Genomic DNA, 22,275 nt, shown 5'->3' on the forward strand with positions numbered 1-22,275 from the left:
GATAGTGCCACGCGGGAGTGCAAAGGGATTGGATGTAAACTTCCCCTCCGGATGCTCCACAAGCCGAAGCCTTGCGTCGGAGACGGTTGCGGTGGAGTGGACGATGGGAGAGCAAACTCTTCACCGGTTCATGTGACAGACAGAGCTGCGCAATTTCTGGATGAGCTTCCAGACTTTGGGTCGGAGCGTGGTGCATGGATTCAGTTGACTTGTGACATGAAACCAGGTCAGTATCAGCCTGTGAGTGATTAGCCACACAATGGAAAAACTGATGTTATTCAAACTGCAGCCTTCTCAGTGAGAAAATAATAATTGCTTAAATTGCTATTTAATAGTTTTCTTTCTTTGCCACAGGGATTAATGAGGTTCCCTCAGAGGACGCTCTTGTGCTGCAGCTGCAGCTGTCTAAGAGCCAAGAGAAGCTGGTTGAGGCCCTCAGGGGCCAGCAGGACGAGGTCAAGGAGCTGCAGAGGCTCCTCAGTGAGCAGCAGGGGACGCTGGTCAACCAGCAGAGAGAAATACTGGAGCAACAGAGGAGGATGTATGAACAGATGGAGCAAGTATGGCGGCTCTGATTAATGATGATGATGATTGATGAAGTGTTAATATTTTGTGTTTTTGTTATTGGCCAGTGATTAGAGAAACGTTAAACATTTGTTTAGGAGAGGTGCACTGAAAACATCTGACCTATAGAGGTTTTGTTTCATTGGATGATCCATATGCGGATCAGAGGAAGAAAATGTTCTGTAGGAGCTGAAATTAGGACACTGACTAATAGAGTTTGCATAAAATAATCATATATTTTGTAGTTTGTCTATTCAAAGCACAGAATAGTGATGACAACTGATCACATCAAAACAATATTTGAACTTTTTAATCTTATTTTTCTGCTTCCAGGTTAAAACCCAGTACAATGCACTGATGGACAGCATAAAGCAAACATCTTTCCAGAGCCTGCAGGGGGAGCTAGACAGTCACATGGAATCCTTGAGTGGGCAGGTTCGAACCCATCAAGCACAGCAGGCTCTCTCTCTGCACAAGGTGGACATGGAGGCCAGCGTGATGGAGGTGAGCAGCGAGTTGAATCAGCAGACAGGTGTGCTCAGGATATAATGCATAAAAAACAACGACCTGACAGTCAGCATGTTACCAGATGTTTCCATCTTCAGAGGCCGAACTCATTCAAGGAAAGGCATTGCAATAAAAGTTATTTGTAACTGAGTATATTTCCCCAAATACTGTACTTACATACAATTTTGAAGTACTTCTACTTTATTTCCATTTTCTGCTACTTTACACTTACTTCACACATACTAATCCAATACAAATCATACTGAAATATTGTACTTTTTACTTTCATTTGATAACTTTGGTCACAAGTAAATTTCAAATTTTCAGATTCAGATGAAATTGTATTAGTACTTGGAATAGGCCCCACCTTTGCCAGCTGCAACATTAACATAATGTACACATCAATGCATCAATAATCATAATACAATGATATAATATACAGAAAGGGGCCATACTGCATGATGAGTACTTTTACTTCTACTAATCATATTTTAAGAAAATCTAGTCTAATTTAACATAAACTTTGTCTCTTCCATCCTTGAATGCATTGCACAAGTAAAAAATATATCTGCAACCGGTTAACTGTTCTCATATATACTGTGCAGACAACATATAACTGTCAGATAAACTCTCATCACTGCTGCTCATCACATTGGTGTGTTTGATGCCATCAGGTGGGCCGCTCCCTGTTGGCATGTGGGAGCTGCGGGCCTGATGAGTACTGTGGCTTCAGCAGCGGTCATCCTCACTGTGAGAAATGTACCATCTGTCCTGCTGGCTTCTTCCTGGTCGCCCAGTGTTCAGTCCACGCAGACAGAATCTGCCAGGTTAGCACTACTGTTTCTTTTTTACAGTGTGGCACTTGAACTTGTGGACATGAAGAGGACTCACACACTATGAGAAAACTTTGAGTTAAAGGGGAGAAAAAACTTTGTGTTGGTGAATCCCTGAGTGAAAATATAGTATCTTACTCTTTCCCTGCTAGACTAGGAGCTTTTTTTCCTGTTAACAACTGCCTACTGCTGCCAGACACTATGCTGTGAGCGCTGAAGGTAAACCAACAGTTAAGTTTCAGGCTGGAAAACCAAAACAAAGCTGAAAGATGCTATAAAGGTTGTAGAACTGACCGGAACTACAGAGCAAGGTGATTTTCTGTGTGTTCCCCGCTGTGAGCAGTCTGTTTCACATACAAGTACATTTTACAAGTAAGCATGATGGCTGATTTACAATTCTTAGGGTTGATTAAAAGCGTGAGTCTATCCGTCTTTACAGGACAGAGATGAATGCCTTGAAATAGCTGATCTGTGCGGAGATCAACAGAAATGTCTCAATACTCCAGGTAACCTGAATTACTGAGAACCTTTGTCGATATTGCTGGCATTTAATTACAGCTCTAATTTCTCTAAATCCATACAATCACAACATTGCCACATTTTCCCTCTCTTTCACTTGTTGAACTACTGACTGATTATTTATAGTTAGAGACTGTGCTCTGAGACATTGAAATAAGTTTTGAACTAACACTCAGCTCTTTTTTCCCATCATCAGGTGGATTCAGATGTCAGGGCATGACAGAGCGAGATGCCAACTCAGGAATGTGTGGCCATGGCTACTTCTACAACTCGGACATGGATGAGTGTCAGGCCTGTAATGAGTGTGATGGGGAGCCCATGGCTTCACCTTGTACCTTCACCACAGACACCATCTGCTCTGGCCCTGCTACTGCTGGTGACAGTGCCCTCTCTCTTTCCTGGGCTGGCGATGTGAGTCTGCCTGGTGCAAAAGGCCACATCCTGGCTCATGCCTTCCCTAGTGCACAGCTTTACATCCAGGGAAGAAGCGATGCAGGTCTGGTGTCTGTTGAAGACGGGCGCCTGGTGGTCAGGCAGCATGGCCTAATCTGGCTGGATGACAATCTATCAGTGCGCCATGGCTGTCGTAGTTTTATCCAGGTGTGTCTGCGTATGAACAACACAGATGGCTCTGAGGGTCGTGACCTCAGTGGCGTTAGGGTTGAGCAGCAGGAGGGAAGGTCGCTACAGAGCGCCAGCATCAGCGGGGTAGCAGAGGCCGCCCCAGGTCACATCATCTCCCTCTTTCTCCGGAGTGCCAGCCACCACTGTAATCAAAGCACTGAAGGTCTGCAGCTGTATGACCCTTTAGCAGCTCCACTCAGTCTCCTCTGGCTCTCTCATGACACCGGAGCTGTCGCCATGACAGCACAGGCCACAGTGTCCACACACTACCATACAAACTATCGCCCAGTCTTCCGCACCACGTCCACCTCTGACCCTTACGTAGTGGGGCTGACTCATGACGGCCGTGGGATCCGTTTTGCAGAAAGTGGCACCGTGCGGTTTGTATTTCAGCAGGCGTTGTACTCCATGGGCCAGGCGTGTGTGAGTGAAGGCTTCCAGCTGTTGGCGTACCTCAACCATAATGGAACTAGTCTGGAGCTGTGCCGTACCTTCAAACCAGGCGTTCACTATCGAGACACATCCATATCTCTGTCTGGAGCATATAAAGTTGGCCCAGGGGACACACTGGGCTTTGAGATCCTCTCTCCTGCTCAGTGCAACGTGCGTTTCTTTGGTGATGAGACAGGCATCAGTATCCTAAGCTTGGTTTGGGTCCCTGCAGCGATCTCTTCCTCTCTGTCAGCCTCTGTGGCTCACACTGGCCTTCCCTCAGGAGCAGTTCGAAACAAGCCTCTGTTCTTCCGTCAGACCACTCCTCAGGTATCCCAAATGGGGCTGCTGGGAAAGGGATCCACAGATCAGAGACGAGATTTTGTCTTCAGGGAGAGTGGCACAGCCAGTGTGGCTCTAGATCTCAAACTCATTCACTCCTGCAACCTGCTCAAGGTGACTCTTCTAAGGCGAAGTAAACCAGAGGGGTCGGGAGGTGGTCGGGAGACAGACGGACCGCAGCCCATTCCTCTGGCCCAGCAGGTGGGTGGTCAGATGCCTGAGGGCAGCCATTGGGCCAGAGTGAGCCTGCGGGCTTCCTTCCAGGTTCATAATGGCACCGCGGTGTTCTTCACACTGGACTGTGTACGTGGACGGGTCAACCAGATCAGCCACCAAACAGGAAGTGGAGTGTCAGTGCTCTGGGTGGCAGCATAACATAAAAAAGGCAAAACTGTGTTGTTTCTTTCTGTTGCTTCCAGTTCAGTAGACCAGATGTCAAGCCATTTGTATGATGGACTAGTTTTATTGGTTCAATTTTAAAGGAATAGTTAGACAGTGTGAGAAAGACATTTATCTGCTACCACTCTCTGGTCTGTTCAGTATTAAGCTTCAGCCAGCAGCCTGTTAGCTGTTAGCTTAGCAAAGGTAACACATTGTACCTATTAGCACCTGTAAAGCCCACAAATGAACACATTATATCTCATTTGTTCAATCCGTGCAAACACCAAAGTGTAAAACAACAGGTTGTGGTTTTATGCCAGGGTAGCTGCTTCCCCTTTCCCCGAGCCTTTGTAGTAAGCTATGCTAAGCTAAGCTATGCTAAGCTAAGCTAACAATCTCCTGGCTTTAGCTTCCTATTTACCAGACAAATTTGAGACTGGTATGGATCTTCCCTCTTAACTAAGCATACAAAGCAATATGCATATTGAACTATTCATTTTAAGTCCTTGATTTTGTAGTGAGTAGCCAAAAGTTAAATTGACTTTTGTAATTATTCTATGTGAATTTTTTTTTTCAAAATCAAATAAGGACTTTTATTTAAAAAAATGTAGCATTATGCATCAATCGTATTTATATTAATGCAAGAATATTGTGTAATGATTTCTGCAGAAGTAAAAAATGATGGCTAGAAACAACTGTAGAGGGCACAATACACATGATTTTTCTACTTTTTTGTTTGAGTTTTCAGCTCTTTTTTATCTTCATAAATTCCATGTGCTGTACTTTGTCTGGCTTTTATTTATGTAAGTACTCTGTTGACAGCAAAGGACCTTCAGATCATTCCCACTGTGACTGCAGCATTTTCTGTTGTCACCAAAAGCAATTTGCTGGTGCTGGTTTCATTAAGGAGTGTGTTTTTAAGAGCATGTGTTTCATGTTAGCTGCCATTTTCTCATGTGAATATCTATTGCATGCCTTGTTTAATGACCACTTTCTGCATATTATGGACTTAAAGAGAGTCATGTGTTTCACTAAGGTCGTGTTGAATTGTCCTGAAGAGGACATCGTGCTGTTTTAAATATCAACACTTAAAGATATAGTTACCGCTTACTCAGAATGCAATAAGTGTATATTTGATGTTTTATATTAAATACAATGAAAATAAAAATGTTTTGCCTGATTTTTTGCTGCTGCTACTCTGTTTGTTCTTCCTCCACAGCCTAACTTGGTGTTCGACTAGCTTACTGCATGTTGGCTATGGTTAGCTCATGCTAGCAAACGTTTAAAGAGCCATTGCTGTGTAACTGACATTGCTTAGTTTATCAGTTGACTGACTTAATGACTATTTTATGCTTGTGATATTATTCCTGCTATTATGTTTTAGCATTTACTGTTTTTAGCACATTTTAGCATTAGCATTCAAAGAAGTTGCTAGGCTACAGCTGCAGTAGTAGAGTAGTAGTGAGAGGTTTATCCACAGCTAGTTAAAAGAATATTTCATAAACATTCAGATTTTTTGCTTTCATTTTAAGGCTCACCTGAATCACAATCACAAGAAACTACATCACGTAATACGTCACAGAAGTCATTTTTGTGTTGACAGGGATGCACTTTATGAAGTGTGTGTTTAATTCCAGTTCTTGCAAAGGTAGCATTTAGAGACTGATAATCATGCATGTTCTAACCCTATCATGAGTGTTTCCCCATGTGCTTCAGTCAGAAGCATGGAGACTGAATTGAACATGTTTTCCGTTGGCAGACGCTGCCAGGTGTTTCCTATTAGGTTACACATCAAAGAACAGAGGTCCTTTATCGTGAATTTAAACAGTTGAAATTATATTAGCTGCGTAGTTAACATCCTAATGGCCTTCCTGCGCACGTCTACCAACAAACTTTCTCATTCCCAGAGTGCTGCTCTGCTTTGGCACCAGATCAAAAAGCGTATTACGATCCAGGGCATAAAACCAGTAGACCAGTTGATGTTATTATTCCAGCCTTTGAAGTCATGACCTCCAGGTTAGTGTGTGCTATAGATTATTCAATAAATCATGACTTTTAGGGGATAAGTTCCATTAATATGCAGGTTTGCATCTTGAAGGTGCTGGTATGAAGTCTCTGGGATCAAAAGAGTGCCGACTCAACTGTTTTCCCACTTCAGTCCTCTAATTCTCTCTAGTTCAAGGTTGCCTGACCAGATTGTTACCATGAATAAGGCATGAGCAGCACAGTTTATGAACTAAGCCTAAATTTTGGGCTTGACCTTTGTCAGAAACTAGACAGAGGACCAAAGACAATAAGCAGACTTGAGTTGACAAACAGAGTAGAAAGAAATCATGAGGTAAATTGAAACCACCTCCTGGCTGATGGATGACTGGCTGACTGAGTTATGGTGGTCTGAGGATAATAAATGTTACGGAGAAGGGTCAGAGCCACAGTACAGAGTGGCTCTCCGTCTGGCAGGACTGTTGCCATAACACATTAGCGCTAGAAAATAGGTAACAGAGTACAGATGGAGGGAGAGACAACAGGCGAGTGTGTCGAGTAGGTATATGTGTGTCTTTAGGTAGTGCATGCGTTAGTATGCATGTAGGTTGACTTTAACAATGCGGTTTACTGTCAGTCAAATTTTCATTTTTTTCTAAATAAAAGGGAGTGTCAAATATCAATAACCCTGTGGAGAGTCTTGATTGAAAATAAAAAAGGAAACCTATAATAATTCTCCTACAGTCCTTTATTTGTTTATTTTATTTATTTGTTTTCATTAGGAAATTAACCAGATAAATCTTGCATTATAATGAATTTCCTCCAAAAACTACAATATATTGAGACACGTATTTCTCAAAGCCAGTCGGACCAATCATATTTGCATCCACACACTACATACACTCTGCACTCCTCACCATTGTCTTACAACAACGGACATGTGTGCTGCTCACAGTCCTCTCAGCCAGAGAAATAGACAGGCTTCCAGAGTGAACATGAGGTGTATGGTGGGGCTACTCAGCTACATATGGTGCACAGACTGCACATATACACTACAGGTAGCAAGAATGTACAGAGAACAGGTATGCTCTGAACTTGGCCCTTGATACTGAAACAACCCTCCCATCAAGGCTAAAAACATGGAGGAAGGAGAGGGAGAAAGAGAAGGAGGAAGATGTGGGAAAGAAAGTGAGAAATCGGCTGCTCCTGTGTCAGTGCATCTGGAAGCAGTTCACACTTGTTTTGAACTTTTCTTCTCCTCTATCCCCTTTTAACTCGCCCAGAGGCATTCCACAGTTTCTGTGCTCTGTAGTAAGTCAGATATGTTTCAGGGAAGATGTTGTAAAAAACAGCTTTCCTATGGCTTTGGATCATAGGCCATCAACACAAACATTATGAAATGGTATGCAACCCAGTAAATCCTTATATTTAACATCAGAACAAAAGCTTGTTTATAAAGAATATCACAATGTCCCTCATACAGTATGTTACAACACAAAATAGGTTGCACATGTTAGAAAACATCTAATTATAAAGAACATTATATCATTTATTTCACTATGATTTTATCAGTCATTTCTTCCTGAAAAGCATATCCCCAGTGGTGCAATACTGCCCTCTACAGGACATCAAGTGAACACAACATGATTTTTTTGGTAGATTAAAATTTATTATCACTGCATACAGATACCACATGTTTTTATGCCACTACAACATGTTGACAATTTAGTTTATTACTTTGCTATATGACAGTATAACCATATATTATCGTCATTTATATTACTGTAATCTTGGTTTTAAATACAATTAGATACAAGATACTATTTCATACATGGATGCAGCCAGTGAGATCATTATCAGTGATTATTCTTCAGGGGTTACAGAGCAAAATGTCTTTGTTTCAATATTAATATCATAATCTAATGATCTTAAATGCACAGTGATTTCAAAGTTTGTAGGACTGTAAATTTATTTAGTATAAGTAAATTTAAGGACAACAGGAAGACAGCAACTGTCTAATAAAGCGTGTAAATGTGAGCTGTGATTAGAAATAAAGCTACAAACTGTCTGAGTTAAAAATCCCACATAAAGGGATGTGACTACAAAAACCCAGTAGTGTGTACTTAAAGAGTCAAGCTTTTGACATCAGGGTAATACTACAGTCATGCTCGATGGTGTATTCAGATATCAGAGATCAAACGTCATAATTCGGCACTTAAGTGTTGAGTGCTGCAGCAAAAAGGAAATTACATCTCGACTATCTTCTGAAAGGCATCTTTGAGGCAAATAGTAGTGGATTAATGGCTGATAATGATATGAAATGAATAGAGTGGCAAATACAAGAGGCTGCATAGTTTAAGTTGAGCAGCAGCAACCTCCTAATGTTTACAGCTTTGGGATACGCTTGAAATGGTGAAATACAAAGAGACTGTGAAGCTGCTGATTGTGAAGATTTGGATGAATGCATTAGCATGAGGCCCAGCTGCACAAGTTTTATACAAGTTCCACAATGCTGACATAACAAATATTCAATGTGCCTCTGCTGTACACAGGGCTAGAACAGTAAGAGAATCTCCACTGAGTGTAATCTTCTTGGTAAACTGTGTATTTAAAGACTGTCACTGTAAGTTAACCATGTGTAAAACACTATCATAAAATAATAAGTTGAATTTTTGGTCCATGCTGCAAAGAGAACTGACTGTCTCTAAGAAATGAGAGAGAGATGAGAAAAGACGTGAGAAGGATGACAGACAGAAAGATGTCCACAAAGTGAATGAGTGAAACTGTTAAAAAGGAGTATAAAGAAGAGGAGGAGGAGGAGGAGGAGGAGGAGGAGGAGGAGGAGGAGGAGGAAGGATGAGTGGGTACAGAGGAGAGACTGTGTCACGATGGTTAAATAAGGCCTGTAGGAAGGTGGCAAGCTGTTTCAGTGCAGGATCTCAATGAGGAGGCGTTTGAAGTCTCCACCACACTCCGAATCCAGAGCATCTTTCAGGGTAACGTCGTACTTCTCCAGGTACATGTCCTTCACTGTCTCCAGGTCCAACTGTGGGTCAACAACAACACTGCTGTCAACACTTAATTTTCATTTCTGTTGCTTATTTTGTCTTTGCATTGGATGTTTACACAGTCCTAAATTAGTTTTAGAGCACATTTTAGTGTCAAAATTTGGTCATGACGACTAGGTAGTGACTGAGTTAGACATTCGTCTATGTGGTTACAGACTTGCCTCAGAGCGGCCCACAATGATGCGAATGAGCGTGTCTTCATCAGTGCCCAATCCCTTCATGGCGGCATTAAGGCGTCGTGCAAAATACAGCTGCGGGTTCTTAGCACACCTGACTATAAAACACACAAACAAAGGCAGCAGGTGTTATTACAAAAGCTGATTTACGATTTGATATTTCACGGCTTGTGAGTTGTCATGTTACCCAGAGTGATGTAGCAGTCCTTGAGAGTTCCTGTTGCCTCAGAGTCAATGGTGTCCAAAATGTCTGTCCCTGACAGCTGCAAGACAATACATGAACATGAGAACAACAACAATCAACAGTGAGGCGAGGTCGGCAGGAAATGCACAGTGCAGAACAGGCAGAAATGAGAGCAGTCCTCACCGACTCATAGAACTTAAAGGTGGCTTGAAGCTGCATGTAGTTCCTGTGAGTCAGGATGTAAGTGAAGGTCGATTCATCTGTGCCAAACCTGCCTTCTCCAGCCTGACGGGCACAAAAACAGGAAATGATACACTTGTACATTTGTATTTGAGTTAGTATTAGATGAATATTTTCACACTTTTGGTAGTCATTCCTGTCAGTAATAATGACTGTACTCAGGTTAACATGGTGAGGATAATGTTACCATGACAGAAAGGATTGCTAGTACTATGAAAATAAGAGCTATGATATTCTGATGAGGCTGTACTTAGAGATAGTGGTGCTTTGCTAACATGCTAACATGCTCACAATGAAAGTGCTAACATGCTGTTCTTTAGCAGGTATAACATTTACCATGGTCATCATCTTAGCATGTCAGCATGCTAACATTAGCTTGATGCTTGATACTTGATGATGGGAATGTCCTTTGTTTAGCAGGTATCTGTTCAGAAAAAGTGTTGGACAAGTCAAAACTTTGACCTGAAGATGGCACTAAATGAAATGTTAAGAAGTCATCCAAGTGATTAAAATTCATGTTGAGGGGGGAATGGATGTCTGCACCAAATTTCACAGCAATTCATTCAATGGTCACCAAGAAATATAACTAAAGCCTAAAAATGTGCAATCCTGTGGTGGCGCTAGATGAAAAGTCAGGGGTTCGACAGAGTCAGTAGGATTCACCCTCTGGGGACCATGAATGACTGTACCACATTTCTGGCCGATCCATCCAAGATGAAACTTGGACCACTTTGGTCCAAGTTTCATCTTGGACCAAAGTGGTGGACATCTGCCATTGCTTGAGTCATGATGCTAACGTGGCTAAAAAGAACTGTCTCAGGGTCATTCTACTATGAGTTGTATGAGAGTGATTATAAAACTTTTTTAAAACATGATGAAAATATTTTTGCAGACTGCCACATTACAGTGTCTGCACACATTTATATTTGTATAGCATTACTGTGAAACTTCAAATATGAAGCCTCATACCTTAGTTTACCTTAGTGGAATACCCACAAAGAACCCACAATCCTGCACTGTAATAACAGCCACAGTTCAGCATGACCAAAGAAAAACAAGCTTTGATTTCCTAAAAATCTCTACTTGTGAGATTTGCCAGTCATCCATCTAAATCCAGGATCACGTTACTTTGCAAACACTGGTGTTATTTAAAGGACAAACTCTGATTAAGGCCTCTAATTTGAGGGAACTCTGCAGCACAGATTTCATCTGAGAACGTACCTCAAACAAAGATGTGGCATCCTGTTCGGCTAAATCCCCATCCACTTCGTAGCCCTCGTCTCTGCTCGCCTGTAGAAAAAGAAGGATGCGTGGAGGGAGAAAAGGAGAAGAGAGGTTTAAGAGGATGGATAAGGGAGGTGAAGCATAAAGAGAGAGTGAGGGGAAAAGATTTAGACGGAGGAGGAAAGGTCAAAAAGATGGATTACGAAAATAATCTCAGGCATTTAATGGGATAACAATCATCTGCCACACATCAGTGGGGAATATCTGAAGGCCACTGCAGCTCTTTGAATACATGTCGCTGTTGAACATGAGTCACAATGTGTTTGTCTTTTCTTTCTGAGGGAAGGAAAAGAGAGGGGAAGCACAAAAGGGTGGGAGCGCTGGAGAAGACGGCATAGAGGCCAAGGCATGCCAGACAATGATGTGATATGTGACGAATGCCACAGTGGGCGAATCACAGCACGGAGAACAAGTCTGCCAGCCATTATCAAAGGAAGACAAGCACTGTTAAATATCTAAATGCGCTTGGAAGTCTTGCTGCTTTGTGCGCTGCCGCTCCCCTTCTAAGAGCCAGTGCTAGAAGCAGCTTTCACAGTTAAATACAGTCAAAATAACGAGTCTTTACCTGCAGCAGCGATATCAGCAGGTTCCTCACATCTCCGCTGGTGTCATCCTCAATGTCTGCCTCTAAGTCACGCTCATGCACTGTAAAATAAGAGCCAAACATAGTCACTGCCTCAGAGGTGCCCTGCCAAATGTTTCACACCATCAGCAGACGAAGAATATCTGTGTTTAAGTCCTTACAGTACAGTGCTACAAGACATTTTGTAAGCAGTGAAATTTGATCCCGATAAAATCAGACTGTGTTCGTGGCCAGCGAGTGAAGGCAAACGTGGCTCATTACACCATGATTCACTCCGAAAAGTGAAAAAAAAAGTGAAACTCCCACATCATTATGACAAATGCAACACTTAGTATGTATCTGCTCCATGTGCTGGATAAATGACCGCACTTTCCAGTATGAGATGAACATCAGATGGGTCGCAGTTTATGCATGAGTCAGCAGAAAACTCACCCTGGGCATAAGCCTCCTTGAAGCTCAAGATGTCCTGTTAAAAGAAAAAGAGAAGTTGAGATTAATCAAATTAGAGCTGCGATATTCCTACAATTAAAATGGGTCATGATGTTGCACAACAGCAGTGTCACATACTGACAGACCTCGTTGGTGGCCGTGCACAGGATCTCCACCAGCACGGCTTCGTCTGTTCCCGCCCCCTTCATGGCCTTCCTCAGCTCCTTGGCGAAGTAAATATGAGGAGGGTCCAACATGGCCATGATGGCGTTCTCAAAACTACCTGTCAGCTCCTTCTTCAGGACCTCCTCCAACTCCTGAGCAAACACACGACGAACATGGAGCTAACACGGTGCATGGTTGTTGTTGTTGTTGTGTGTGTGTGTGTGTGTGTGTGTGTGTGTGTGTGTGTGTGTGTGTGTGTGTGTGTGTGTGTGTGTGTGTGTGTGTGTGTGTGTGTGAGAGTGAGTGTATGACGAGGGGGAGGTGGGCAGGTACTCACATCGTCGTACTTTTCAAAGTAGGCCTGTTTGATCTCCACACGCTGAGCTGCAGAACGATTGGCCAGGATCTGAATGATGGCCTCTTCGTCTGTGCCTGCAGAACACACACAAACACACACACTCACACATATACAGTAAAGGGTTCCCTTCAAATAGAGTGAAAGCACTTAACCATCACGGCACCATCACACTAAAAACATTTTAAAGACTGCAGGCAGTCTAGGAATCTTGTCACTCAACCTGGACAGGCCTTTTATTGAAATGGCTACCAGGCAGGCACATTTCTGTTAGAAATGGGCTAAAATGGGAGCTGCTGGTGTGCACTGTAGCAGCTGTCAGTGGACAGAGACACTCGAGAAATTGCTTTCAAATGTTCTGCATGATATCTGGCAAACTTCACTTCAAAACGATGACAACGCTGTTTTCTTCACTGGAGCATTAACACATCATGTTTTGTAAATTAGCTGATACTTAATTTGGAAAAAATAGCCATAAGTGGGCGCTCTGTGACTGCACTCCTCCCACTCCAAACAGGTGATAATGCCTCAGTGGCATCCAACCAGGGAAGGACAGAGAGGCTTCATGAGAGCAGCAACTACGAAGAATGAAAGAACGAAGAAAAACAGCAGAACACACACTCTTTACTGCACACTTACCCAAACCTTTACATGCTTTTCTGATGGCCTTAATATCAGCTGTGACATCAAAGTCCTCATATGGGACTAAGGTGGGCTGGAGAATAAAAAGCAAATACATCAATCATTCATACATTTTAAGCAAAATGTAACATGTGTGCATACGTCAAAGCGGCCTGCGAAGTCTTAGAAAGTAATGCAGAATAAAAGTGATGGAAAATGTATAGACCTCTATTTAAAAACACTAAATGAAGTCACAATTAAAATTCTGTCCAGTGAAACAGATGAAAGAGTGCAGCTCTGGAGGGGCTCATTCCAGGCCACGCAGGGCAGTTTGTCCCGCAGGAAAAGGGTGCAGCCTGTGTGTTCGCTGAGTCATGGGGCGGCAGCAGCAGCAGCAGCAGCAGCAGCAGCAGTTACAGTCTCCTCGCCTCCACCCTCTGTTCAACACAATGCGGCCTTATTGATCAGCGTTCCTCACATATTCCTCCTCGGCCTGCCGGGCCACACTCCCTTTACCCGAGTTAACTGCGCAGCTTCTGCTGCTCAGCACACTGTTTACAGTCAGCTTGCACAAAAAAAGTCTTGTTTTCACCTCCTGAGGAGAATAACAGGCCTGCGGTATTCTGCCTGTGATACTTAAGTGATCTCGCTCCTCTTGGTTTATCTCTACGACTTTTATTTTTCACATGTATCCCGCTGCACCTCCGCAAACGCGACCTTTCCGCACTGGACAAGTGTCTTTTAAAGTGGACTCACGCGTGATGCACTTGTTAAGAGCTGAAGCACTTTAGCTGCAGAAGTTTTCTTACCTGCACGTTGCCCATGATGCTGCAGTTAGACGGTGAAAAGTGAAGGCTGTGTGTGGAGGCTTTTGGCGATGTGCTGCTCTGTAGTGGATGCGTGATGCGTGTCAAGTCAGACCAGCTGTTCCTGCGGGGACGCAGCCCTGTCCGGTGCTGCAGAGCTGACGTCACTGCCGCTTATTCATTCAGCAGGATGGGGATGGGTCCTGGTGGAGGTGGGTCCTGGTGGGGGTGGCTCCTGATGGGGCTGGGTCCTGGTGGGCTCGGTCCTGGTGAGCTGGGTCCCCGTAGAGGTGGGTCCTGGTGGGGCTGGGTCCTGGTGGGGGTGGGTCCTGATAGGGTTTGGTCCTGATGTGGCTGGATCCTGGTGGAGGTGGGTCCTAATGGGGCTGGGTCCTGACGGGGCTGGCTCCTGGTGGAGGTGGGTCCTGACGGGGCTGGGTCCTGGTGGAGGTGGGTCCTGATGGGGCTGGGTCCTGGTGGAGGTGGACCGTTTTTTTTTTTGTTTTTTTTTTAATCAAATGAAATTCACATGATGGTGTACTCGGAGTCTTCAGTACAGCATCACTTTATGTTCTTATGTCCTTAAAATGTTTCAGTGGCTGCAGAAGCATTCAGATTTACTTCAGTAAAAGTAAAAACAGAAATACTACTTCACAAGTTAAAGTCCTGTATTGAAAATTATACTCAAGTAAAATTGTGAAAGTATCATCAGTAAAATGTACTTAGGAAACAAAAGTAAGAGCACTTATTGTGCATATATACACACACATATATAATTGTACTATTGTTAGTATTGTTATGATGATATTATTAGTATTAGCAGTAGTTGTAGTATTCAGTTGCTAATTATTGAAGCATTGTACACATAGTTTACATATTTACATATTTTATCATCTATGGTTGATTTATATTGTAATATAATGTACATATTTTTACATATTCCCTCAGATTTTTCTCATTTCACTTTTTAATTTTATTTACTTGTTCCTCAGTGGGAGCAACTGCAACTGACCCAATTTCCCCACAGGGATCAATAAAGTATTCTGATCCTGATCCTTTCCAACACCGTCTAATTTACACGTTGGTTCTCTTATTCTCCACATGGTGGCAGTGTTGGACAGACTGCTAGAACACCACACACCTACAACAGAATTTACAGAGGACTAAAATGAATGACATTGAGCTAGAAATGTAGCAGATAACTGAGAATGTTTGAAGGAAAGACTAACAGATGCGTTTCTTCATATGATATAAATATTATATGTTTGATCATTTGATGGGTTAAGATGAATGATTGCATCATAGGAACATGTTGAAAAGTTGGTTGTAATGTTTCATGTTTGGTCATTTCTCTTGTAAATTTCTGTTTCAGCTGGGAGTAAAAACGGTGTTATGTAAAAATGTATTTATCTATTTTTTCTTTAATGATGGTGACTATGTTTTCTATGCTTGGTATCAGTGGTGATCTACGGCTGATCAATGGACCGTATGTAAAGAAAAAACAAACTGCCTCAGGCACCACCCTGATAGCTGATTGGTTTGGTTCAGTGAGGTGATGAAACCATGGTGTTCTGGAGAAAAGCTGAGCAACGTGTTTTCATGTTGATAGGTGTCGGCATATGATCCACCAAACCTCACGAATTAAACAGAAAAGAAATGTACAGTCCTGAGTCAAACTGGGGTTTCATACAAAGATTTAATCCAGAATTGAGAACAGGGTATTTACTGTATGTACATGCAACACAATATGAATGTACAATATACTGTAAATACTCCCATGTAGATGCTACAACATTTTGTAACGTCTTGGAGCAACACTATACAGTATAACAAGCATAAAGTACATGTGGTGGGCAAGTTACAACATTCCATTTGAAACAGCCTAAAACCATCTGATAGAAAAAGGCATGTGAAAGTCTGAGTGGTGGGTCATGTTTATTTATCAAGCATCTGACTTTATGGATGCTGCCTTCCCAATGTTTGCTGGGCAAAACTGATTATTTACACAAGAAGTTCTTTCTTAAAAGGCTTGATAAATACTTGACAACATCTGACATCTACTGTATATTTGAAAATCCCACGTGCTCCCAAGTCCTTGTTAAGTATTTCATAATATATATGCAATGATTTTTTTAAACCTTCTGGTGGATGTTAGTGTATCATTACCCCTGTATTTTCACTGTCATGCACACACTATTGTAATGAAGCTGAACTGACAACTGTGTTTGGTTGCATTGCATTAGGTGTCACTGGTGGGTGGCTGATCAAAGGACAGAAAGGCTGACTGTTGTTGTTGTTGTCATTGGAGGTGATGCTGAAATGGTAAATTACTCTCTGTCTGATAGCGAGAAAGTGGCAAAAGAAGCTTTGGTCATGCATAGTCGTGGTTTTTTCGCGATTGAATATGTGCAATGATTTGAGGGAGGGTGCAGTCAAGCAGATGTAAAACAGGCAACTAAGTGACAGAAAAAATGCATTATTCACATCATCCACCCTGGTTGGGCTTGGTTTGGGTCCGTGAAAGGCTTGGGCACATTTGTTTAGACATGTGGATGCACGACAGCCTCTGAGAAGGGACATCCAGAGCGAGAATATAGAGTAAACAGTAAATAAATATGAACAGAAGGGAGAGCCTCGTGGACATTTTAACACTGCTCAGCTGTAACTGGCAGCCATTTGAAGTAAGTGTGTACATTATTGATGGCGATGCACATAATTTCAAAAGCACATATGTGACAAATACCAGAAGCAACAACATCAAAAGGTCCACTGTCATTTGAGTACAAGTTAACCAATAAACACTGAGTTATTGGATGCTTGACAGTTTGCCACATGCAATGGCATTTTAGAAAAATACATACTGTATATTTGACTGAAATATACAGTTTTTCTCATTTTAATATGAGGCTGTACTGCAGTTCTTTGCTATTTCCACCTTTCACTAATCAAACATATCATACTTGTGCCATGAATTATGCATTTGGCCTAAAGGTAAGAATCACAGCTGTATCTGGGGCTTTGGTCCTGCGTCTCAGAGCTGATATCCCATTTTTTCTGTCGCTCTTTCCTCCCAGCTGCCTGCTTGTTTTCATCAGCAGCATCCGCAACAGCAAGTCTCCACTGACTCACTGCGTAAGGTAGAATATCATCAGCGTAACAGGGGAAACATTTGTCGTTAGGTGACGCATTTACGGTGCTTGTGACAAATGATTGTCTGATCTGCTGGTAAATACAGGTATGATTCATTTTCTAACTGCCTTGATGCGCTCAATGTGATAAAACACACATATAATGTAACTCTGACAAATGTGCAAGCAAAAGTGCAGACTAAAAATTCCTTTAAAGTGACTTGAAGGTTGCATTCAATGCAATGTAACAACGAGAAGTTTGCTATTTAGCAAATAGTATCATATTGCATCAGCCGACAGCAGAATCAATGTTCTCTTCCTCACAAAATCTTTCCCCTTAGGTCACCTGCAGAAAAACCTTCCCATCAATTGCAATATTACATCTTAATCGTTAAGTTTTTCTGCTTTGTCCTCTGTGCTGTCAGTCTGTGAATACAAAAAAATACAATCAACATCCCAGTCATCATGCCCTCTCACCAGAGTCTTGCCCCTGAAAGTCCCAGGGGCAAACATCAGCCATGACTGCAGGTTTATAAGTAGTACTCAAAGAGCTCTCTTTCTTCTTCTCTGGTGATTTTTTAGTCTGAACAAAACTGGTGTGTGAGGGCTCGGTATCGCGGGAGAACACCTCCGCCCTCCTGACCTCCATCATCTCTGGGTCTCTGGTGGAGCTCCTCCGCCGCTCAGCAACCGGCCCGCTGCACTCCGACGACTGGCTGACGCGCCTCCTCTCTGATTGCGGCTTGCTGGAGGAGCTCCGCCTTTCTCTGCTTTTCTCCCTGGCTTTCTCCTTCTCGGCTTTGTGGTTGGACGAGCAGGAGCCTTTCCGTTTCTTCTTGTGCGTGGTGGGGCTGTTACAGGTCTTCTCTTGCTTGGGTGAAGGTGGGCTGCTGTAATCCCACGGGCAGATCTCGACCATCAGGGAGGGAGGCTGCAAAAGGCTGCCTGTGGACTTGGAGTGGTCTGAGTGGAGCCCCTTTGGTTTCCCATCAGTGGGCGTGACACTTTTCTTACGCCTGATCCTGTCTGGGGAGATGGAATCTGAATCTCCTCCCAGCATGGGCTGCTCATCGAACTCCCAGGGACAGACGTCCGGCTTTAGAGGCAGAGGTGACCTGGGTGGTCGAGACTTCCGTGTTTCCTTTCCTTCCTCCCTTTCTCCTCCTTTATCTTTGGAGCGGCGTCTGTTGGAAGGGGACTGCCCTGCTTTCTGCCTCTGCTGGGATCGGCTGCCTTTGGTGATTCCGGAGCTGCTGCTGCCTCTTCGGCCAGTTGTGGTTTCTCCAGGAGCAATGGAAACATGTTTCTGGGTCTTTGCTTCAGAGGGTGTCTGAGGTTCTTCCAGCTCCCAGGGACAAACCTCGGACACATCGTAGAGGTTCCTACCGGTCTCAGAGCAAATGGATGGCTGGCTGCCACTCACCTGTTAGAATTGAGTAACAAAATACCCACCCAATAAATCAATTACAGTATCAATCAAATGATTAGAGAGCTAACTACTAGACCTGCAACCATCAATTATGTTAATGATCAAATATGTCTGTATTAATCACTTAACTGATTAATGTAATCCATAAAATGTCGCTGACGTCTTCTAATTGATTATTTTTGCCTGAACAACAGCCCTGAACCAAAAATTAAGACAAAAAAAAAAAAAAAATCTTAATTATAAGTCCCTTTGCTAACTTTTTCCAGCACTTTCATTTGTATTTCATGTTCTTCTTCAGAGGATAGTGTTTGCTGAGTTGTCATGGAGATGTCTAAGTTGTCATCACATGACCAACATATGGAAAGTTGTCATGTGATAACAGGTGGTTAGATACGGGGCGGACATGATACATAACCTGCATCTGTTCAAGGATTTTTGGAGTTTCACCAGTTTGGTGTTGATGACAGCTGCTGCAGTCTTCCTCTCCAGGGACATCCTGCCTCTAGGGTGCACCAGCAGGTGAATGCTGACTTTCTGTAACTTAAAGCTGCTGATCAGTATTTTTATTCTGACAGTGGATCAAATGACTATGTGTATGTGAAAGTCATACATCTAATTAACTCCCTGATATATATCCCCCATGTTTCCATCAGACGTTAGTGGAGACCAAAAAAGAACTGAAGGGAGAAGAATATTGAACAGATGTTCCAAACGCCCAACCACATAAAGGGTAGTCCTTGTTGATTTATTGGTGTCCGTCCTGGTCTAAAATCTGGGTAGGATTCTAGTTATTCGTTCCTCGTCTTCACTGGCCAGAGAAGCAAACAAAACAAACAAGCCTCACCTCAATCCCTCTATCCTCTGTGACACAAATAAGATGTTCTGCTCTGTGTAGATAGATGGAGATGAAAATGAAATTTCCGGAAAAAGCTAGTCAGCTGTAGTTAGGAGTTTGAAAAGACAGCAAGTCTTCATACTTCAGAAGCTGAAAACAGAATGTTTGGTATTTTTTTCTAAATGACTTAATGTTTTCTGTTGATGGACTAATCGATTCATTGACTAACATTTCAACACTTGACTTTAATGACATGTTAATGCAGCAACTAGTTTGGGTTTGGGATAAAAATATGTAAAAACTACCTGTTGTTTCATGATGCCCATCTTCATTGGCGTCTTGGAGTACTCCACTGACTGGCTGATGATCATCTTGGGGTAATGCTCAGGTGTCTCATCCACCTCAGACAGCATCCTCTCCTCCTGTCCCTTCAGACCCTTCTTACTGGCGTCCTCCACGCTTTGTGTCTTGTTGGTCAGCCCTGGCATCTTCTCCTTGGCACTCGCAATCACGCTCAGAGACTTCTGCATGATGGAGGTCCGCAGGTGGACAGGTTTCTTCTCGTGCGTTAAATTGTGAGCACTGGCTGATTTCCAGAACAGTGGAACAGACTCAGTGGATTCAGCTGGTTCCAGCCTCGGTGGCGCTGCTGCTGGTTCCAGCTGCTTCTTAGTATGTTTCCGGCCAATCAGGGAACCCAGAAGGGATCCTTCCCCACCACCTCCAACAGGAGTCATTTTGTCTCCTGCAGTTGAGCCAGTTTGGCTTCCAGTTTCCTCGTCCTGGTCACAAACGTGGTCATAGCTGAGTGACTTCTTCAAGCCCATGACTTTGTTCTTCAGGGAGTCATCCCGAGGTTTGCCTGAGGTTAGATTAAAACAATGAAATGGGGTTACAGTGCATAGGTTTATTGATGGGTTACTTTCAGACACACTAGCAGAGTTGCTTAAAGGATGGCAATGTCGTCATTCTTCCTCTTTTCTCCAAACTCCAAACAAATATTGGATTATCATGAGTTTTTGATGCATTCTGGGACACTAAGGTCTAAATTTTACTTTGTCCAATACTTTCATTTATGACCTTCAAAATCATTCTCATCAACAACCATGATAAGTGCTAATTAGCAAGTGTTAGCAAACTAACAAACTATGTTAAACACAGTTCCATTTAGCTGCATCATTTTCAGGATCTTGATATGGTTCATGCTGGCACAGTGTCTGTCATGGTTTATTGGGCATTTGTATAAAACTGTGCCATCCTATTAGTACCACCTGCGTCTTTCCTCCAATGACAACAGCTTGTCTGCTTTAAAAAGGTCTTCGTTTGTGAGGTATAACTGCAGCTCTTCAGAGCTGGTTTCTTTTTCTTAATCTTTTCAACTGAACATTCATATTGCAAAAACCATTAGCACAGCTTGCCTCTCCATTATGTGGTTTGTTGGAAGAGAAAGAAATTACAGACAAAATCAGTCACAATAGTTGGTCATGTGTTTGAAAAGAAGCAATATTAACAGATTTTGAAAATAGTTATGCAGACAGTTTGCAAAGAAAAACCTGCAGGCCTTAACTCATCTTACAACTCAATCACATGTATAGGTCAATTCAAGGGTGAAACTCAGCAATAAATTATCTTAATTTCCAGGCTGCTTCTTTCGCCCTGACCAGATGAAATGGGGGGAACCATGATCTTACCATGGTGACTCGGTTCAAATGGGTTTCTCCTCAAGGTGCTGCGGTTGCTGCCGTGTTCGCTTCCGTCCTCACGGCTGCACTGCCGGTGTATGTGCATGGTCTCTGGGATCTCTGTTATCCGTTTCATCAGTGAGCGGCCCAGACCTTTCTTGGAATTGCGCTTCTTTTGGAGGTGAGGGTTGTTGGCGAGCATCTTCTTACGTTTGTAGACTTCCAACTGGGCATACAACTTCTTCAATTCATCCTAAAAAAGGATATAGATATATATATATATATATATCTTAAATCTTTGAATCTTTGCTGGCTGTAACAATGTGTGTGTGTGTGTGTGTGTGTGTGTGTGTGTGTGTGTGTGTGTGTGTATATATATATATACAAGTGGCAAGCAACAAGTGGCTGCATGTTAGCACCAATTTTCCACAACCAATCAAAACCTGACACCATGACAATTAAAAGAATGCAGTTGTTACACAGTATCAGACAGAATTGTGTCTTTTTTCTTCTGTGCAGCACCAACTGTGTGTGTGTGTGTGTGTGTATATATATATATCTTGAATCTTTGCTGGCTGTAACAATCTAATTTCCCCAGCGTGGGATTAATAAAGTTGATCTTATCTTAACAACTCTTGCTTGCACTTACTTACATCACATTTATCAAAAGAAATCCCAATTTTGTATAATATCCACCTCTTGCTTCTGCAGGGTTTGAATAAAGAGCAAGAGCTGAACATCATGCTCTGGACAAAAGTGTCTGCTTTTGTATTGCAGTCTGCAGTTCACAATAGATCCTATAGTAAGTATTGTTAAGGGCTAAAAAGATCTGTCTTGTGTGTGACATAATCTATTAGTTCTATCTTCAGTGAATAACAGGAGTAAAGCATACATCTTTAAATTTAACCAGATTTTGCCATCATTCTGAATGCTGCTTTACCCGTATATCCTCAGGGTCCAAGCTGTGCTCACTCCAGGCCGAAGTAATGCTGTTGTTGAGGTAAGAGCCAGATCTTCCCATGTCAAGCTCCTCCTCATAGGCCTCAGTGGCAATATCATCCCTGGCCTGTGTCCCTTTGGACAGGAACTAAGGCAGATGGAGAGC

At 42.7% G+C, this 22,275-nt stretch overlaps 2 protein-coding genes across 4 annotated transcripts in view; both read right to left on the reverse strand.

The window, feature by feature from the left end:
* Window positions 1-14,232, reverse strand: part of LOC139339487 (annexin A13-like) — a 65,060-nt gene extending 50,828 nt beyond the window's left edge. The window contains exons 1-12 of one of the 3 annotated variants that reach the window (XR_011602659.1): window positions 14,100-14,218; window positions 13,309-13,384; window positions 12,652-12,746; window positions 12,296-12,466; window positions 12,153-12,186; window positions 11,703-11,782; window positions 11,075-11,143; window positions 9,797-9,898; window positions 9,617-9,692; window positions 9,415-9,527; window positions 9,001-9,231; window positions 8,868-8,970 (exon numbers count right to left, since the gene is read on the reverse strand). Coding sequence is in view for 1 of the 3 variants with exons in the window: in XM_070975135.1 (XP_070831236.1) it covers window positions 9,112-9,231; window positions 9,415-9,527; window positions 9,617-9,692; window positions 9,797-9,898; window positions 11,075-11,143; window positions 11,703-11,782; window positions 12,153-12,186; window positions 12,296-12,466; window positions 12,652-12,746; window positions 13,309-13,384; window positions 14,100-14,114 (951 nt within the window). In the remaining 2 variants the exon portion in view is untranslated. Of the gene's footprint in view, window positions 1-7,832; window positions 9,232-9,414; window positions 9,528-9,616; window positions 9,693-9,796; window positions 9,899-11,074; window positions 11,144-11,702; window positions 11,783-12,152; window positions 12,187-12,295; window positions 12,467-12,651; window positions 12,747-13,308; window positions 13,385-14,099 lie in introns of those variants that run through there. The other 2 variants (XR_011602660.1, XM_070975135.1) reach the window with 2 other exon arrangements.
* Window positions 14,233-15,774: 1,542 nt separating this feature from the next.
* gpr158b (G protein-coupled receptor 158b) overlaps window positions 15,775-22,275 on the reverse strand; it is a 55,699-nt gene continuing 49,198 nt past the window's right edge. Inside the window, exons 10-13 of the mRNA XM_070974850.1 lie at window positions 22,111-22,257; window positions 21,180-21,423; window positions 19,794-20,350; window positions 15,775-18,647 (exon numbers count right to left, since the gene is read on the reverse strand). Of these exons, the coding sequence (XP_070830951.1) occupies window positions 17,688-18,647; window positions 19,794-20,350; window positions 21,180-21,423; window positions 22,111-22,257 (1,908 nt within the window). The 3' untranslated portion in view covers window positions 15,775-17,687. The remainder of the gene's footprint in view (window positions 18,648-19,793; window positions 20,351-21,179; window positions 21,424-22,110; window positions 22,258-22,275) is intronic.

The sequence above is a fragment of the Chaetodon trifascialis genome, chromosome 11 (assembly GCF_039877785.1).
Source record: "Chaetodon trifascialis isolate fChaTrf1 chromosome 11, fChaTrf1.hap1, whole genome shotgun sequence".
Lineage (NCBI taxonomy): Eukaryota > Metazoa > Chordata > Actinopteri > Chaetodontiformes > Chaetodontidae > Chaetodon > Chaetodon trifascialis.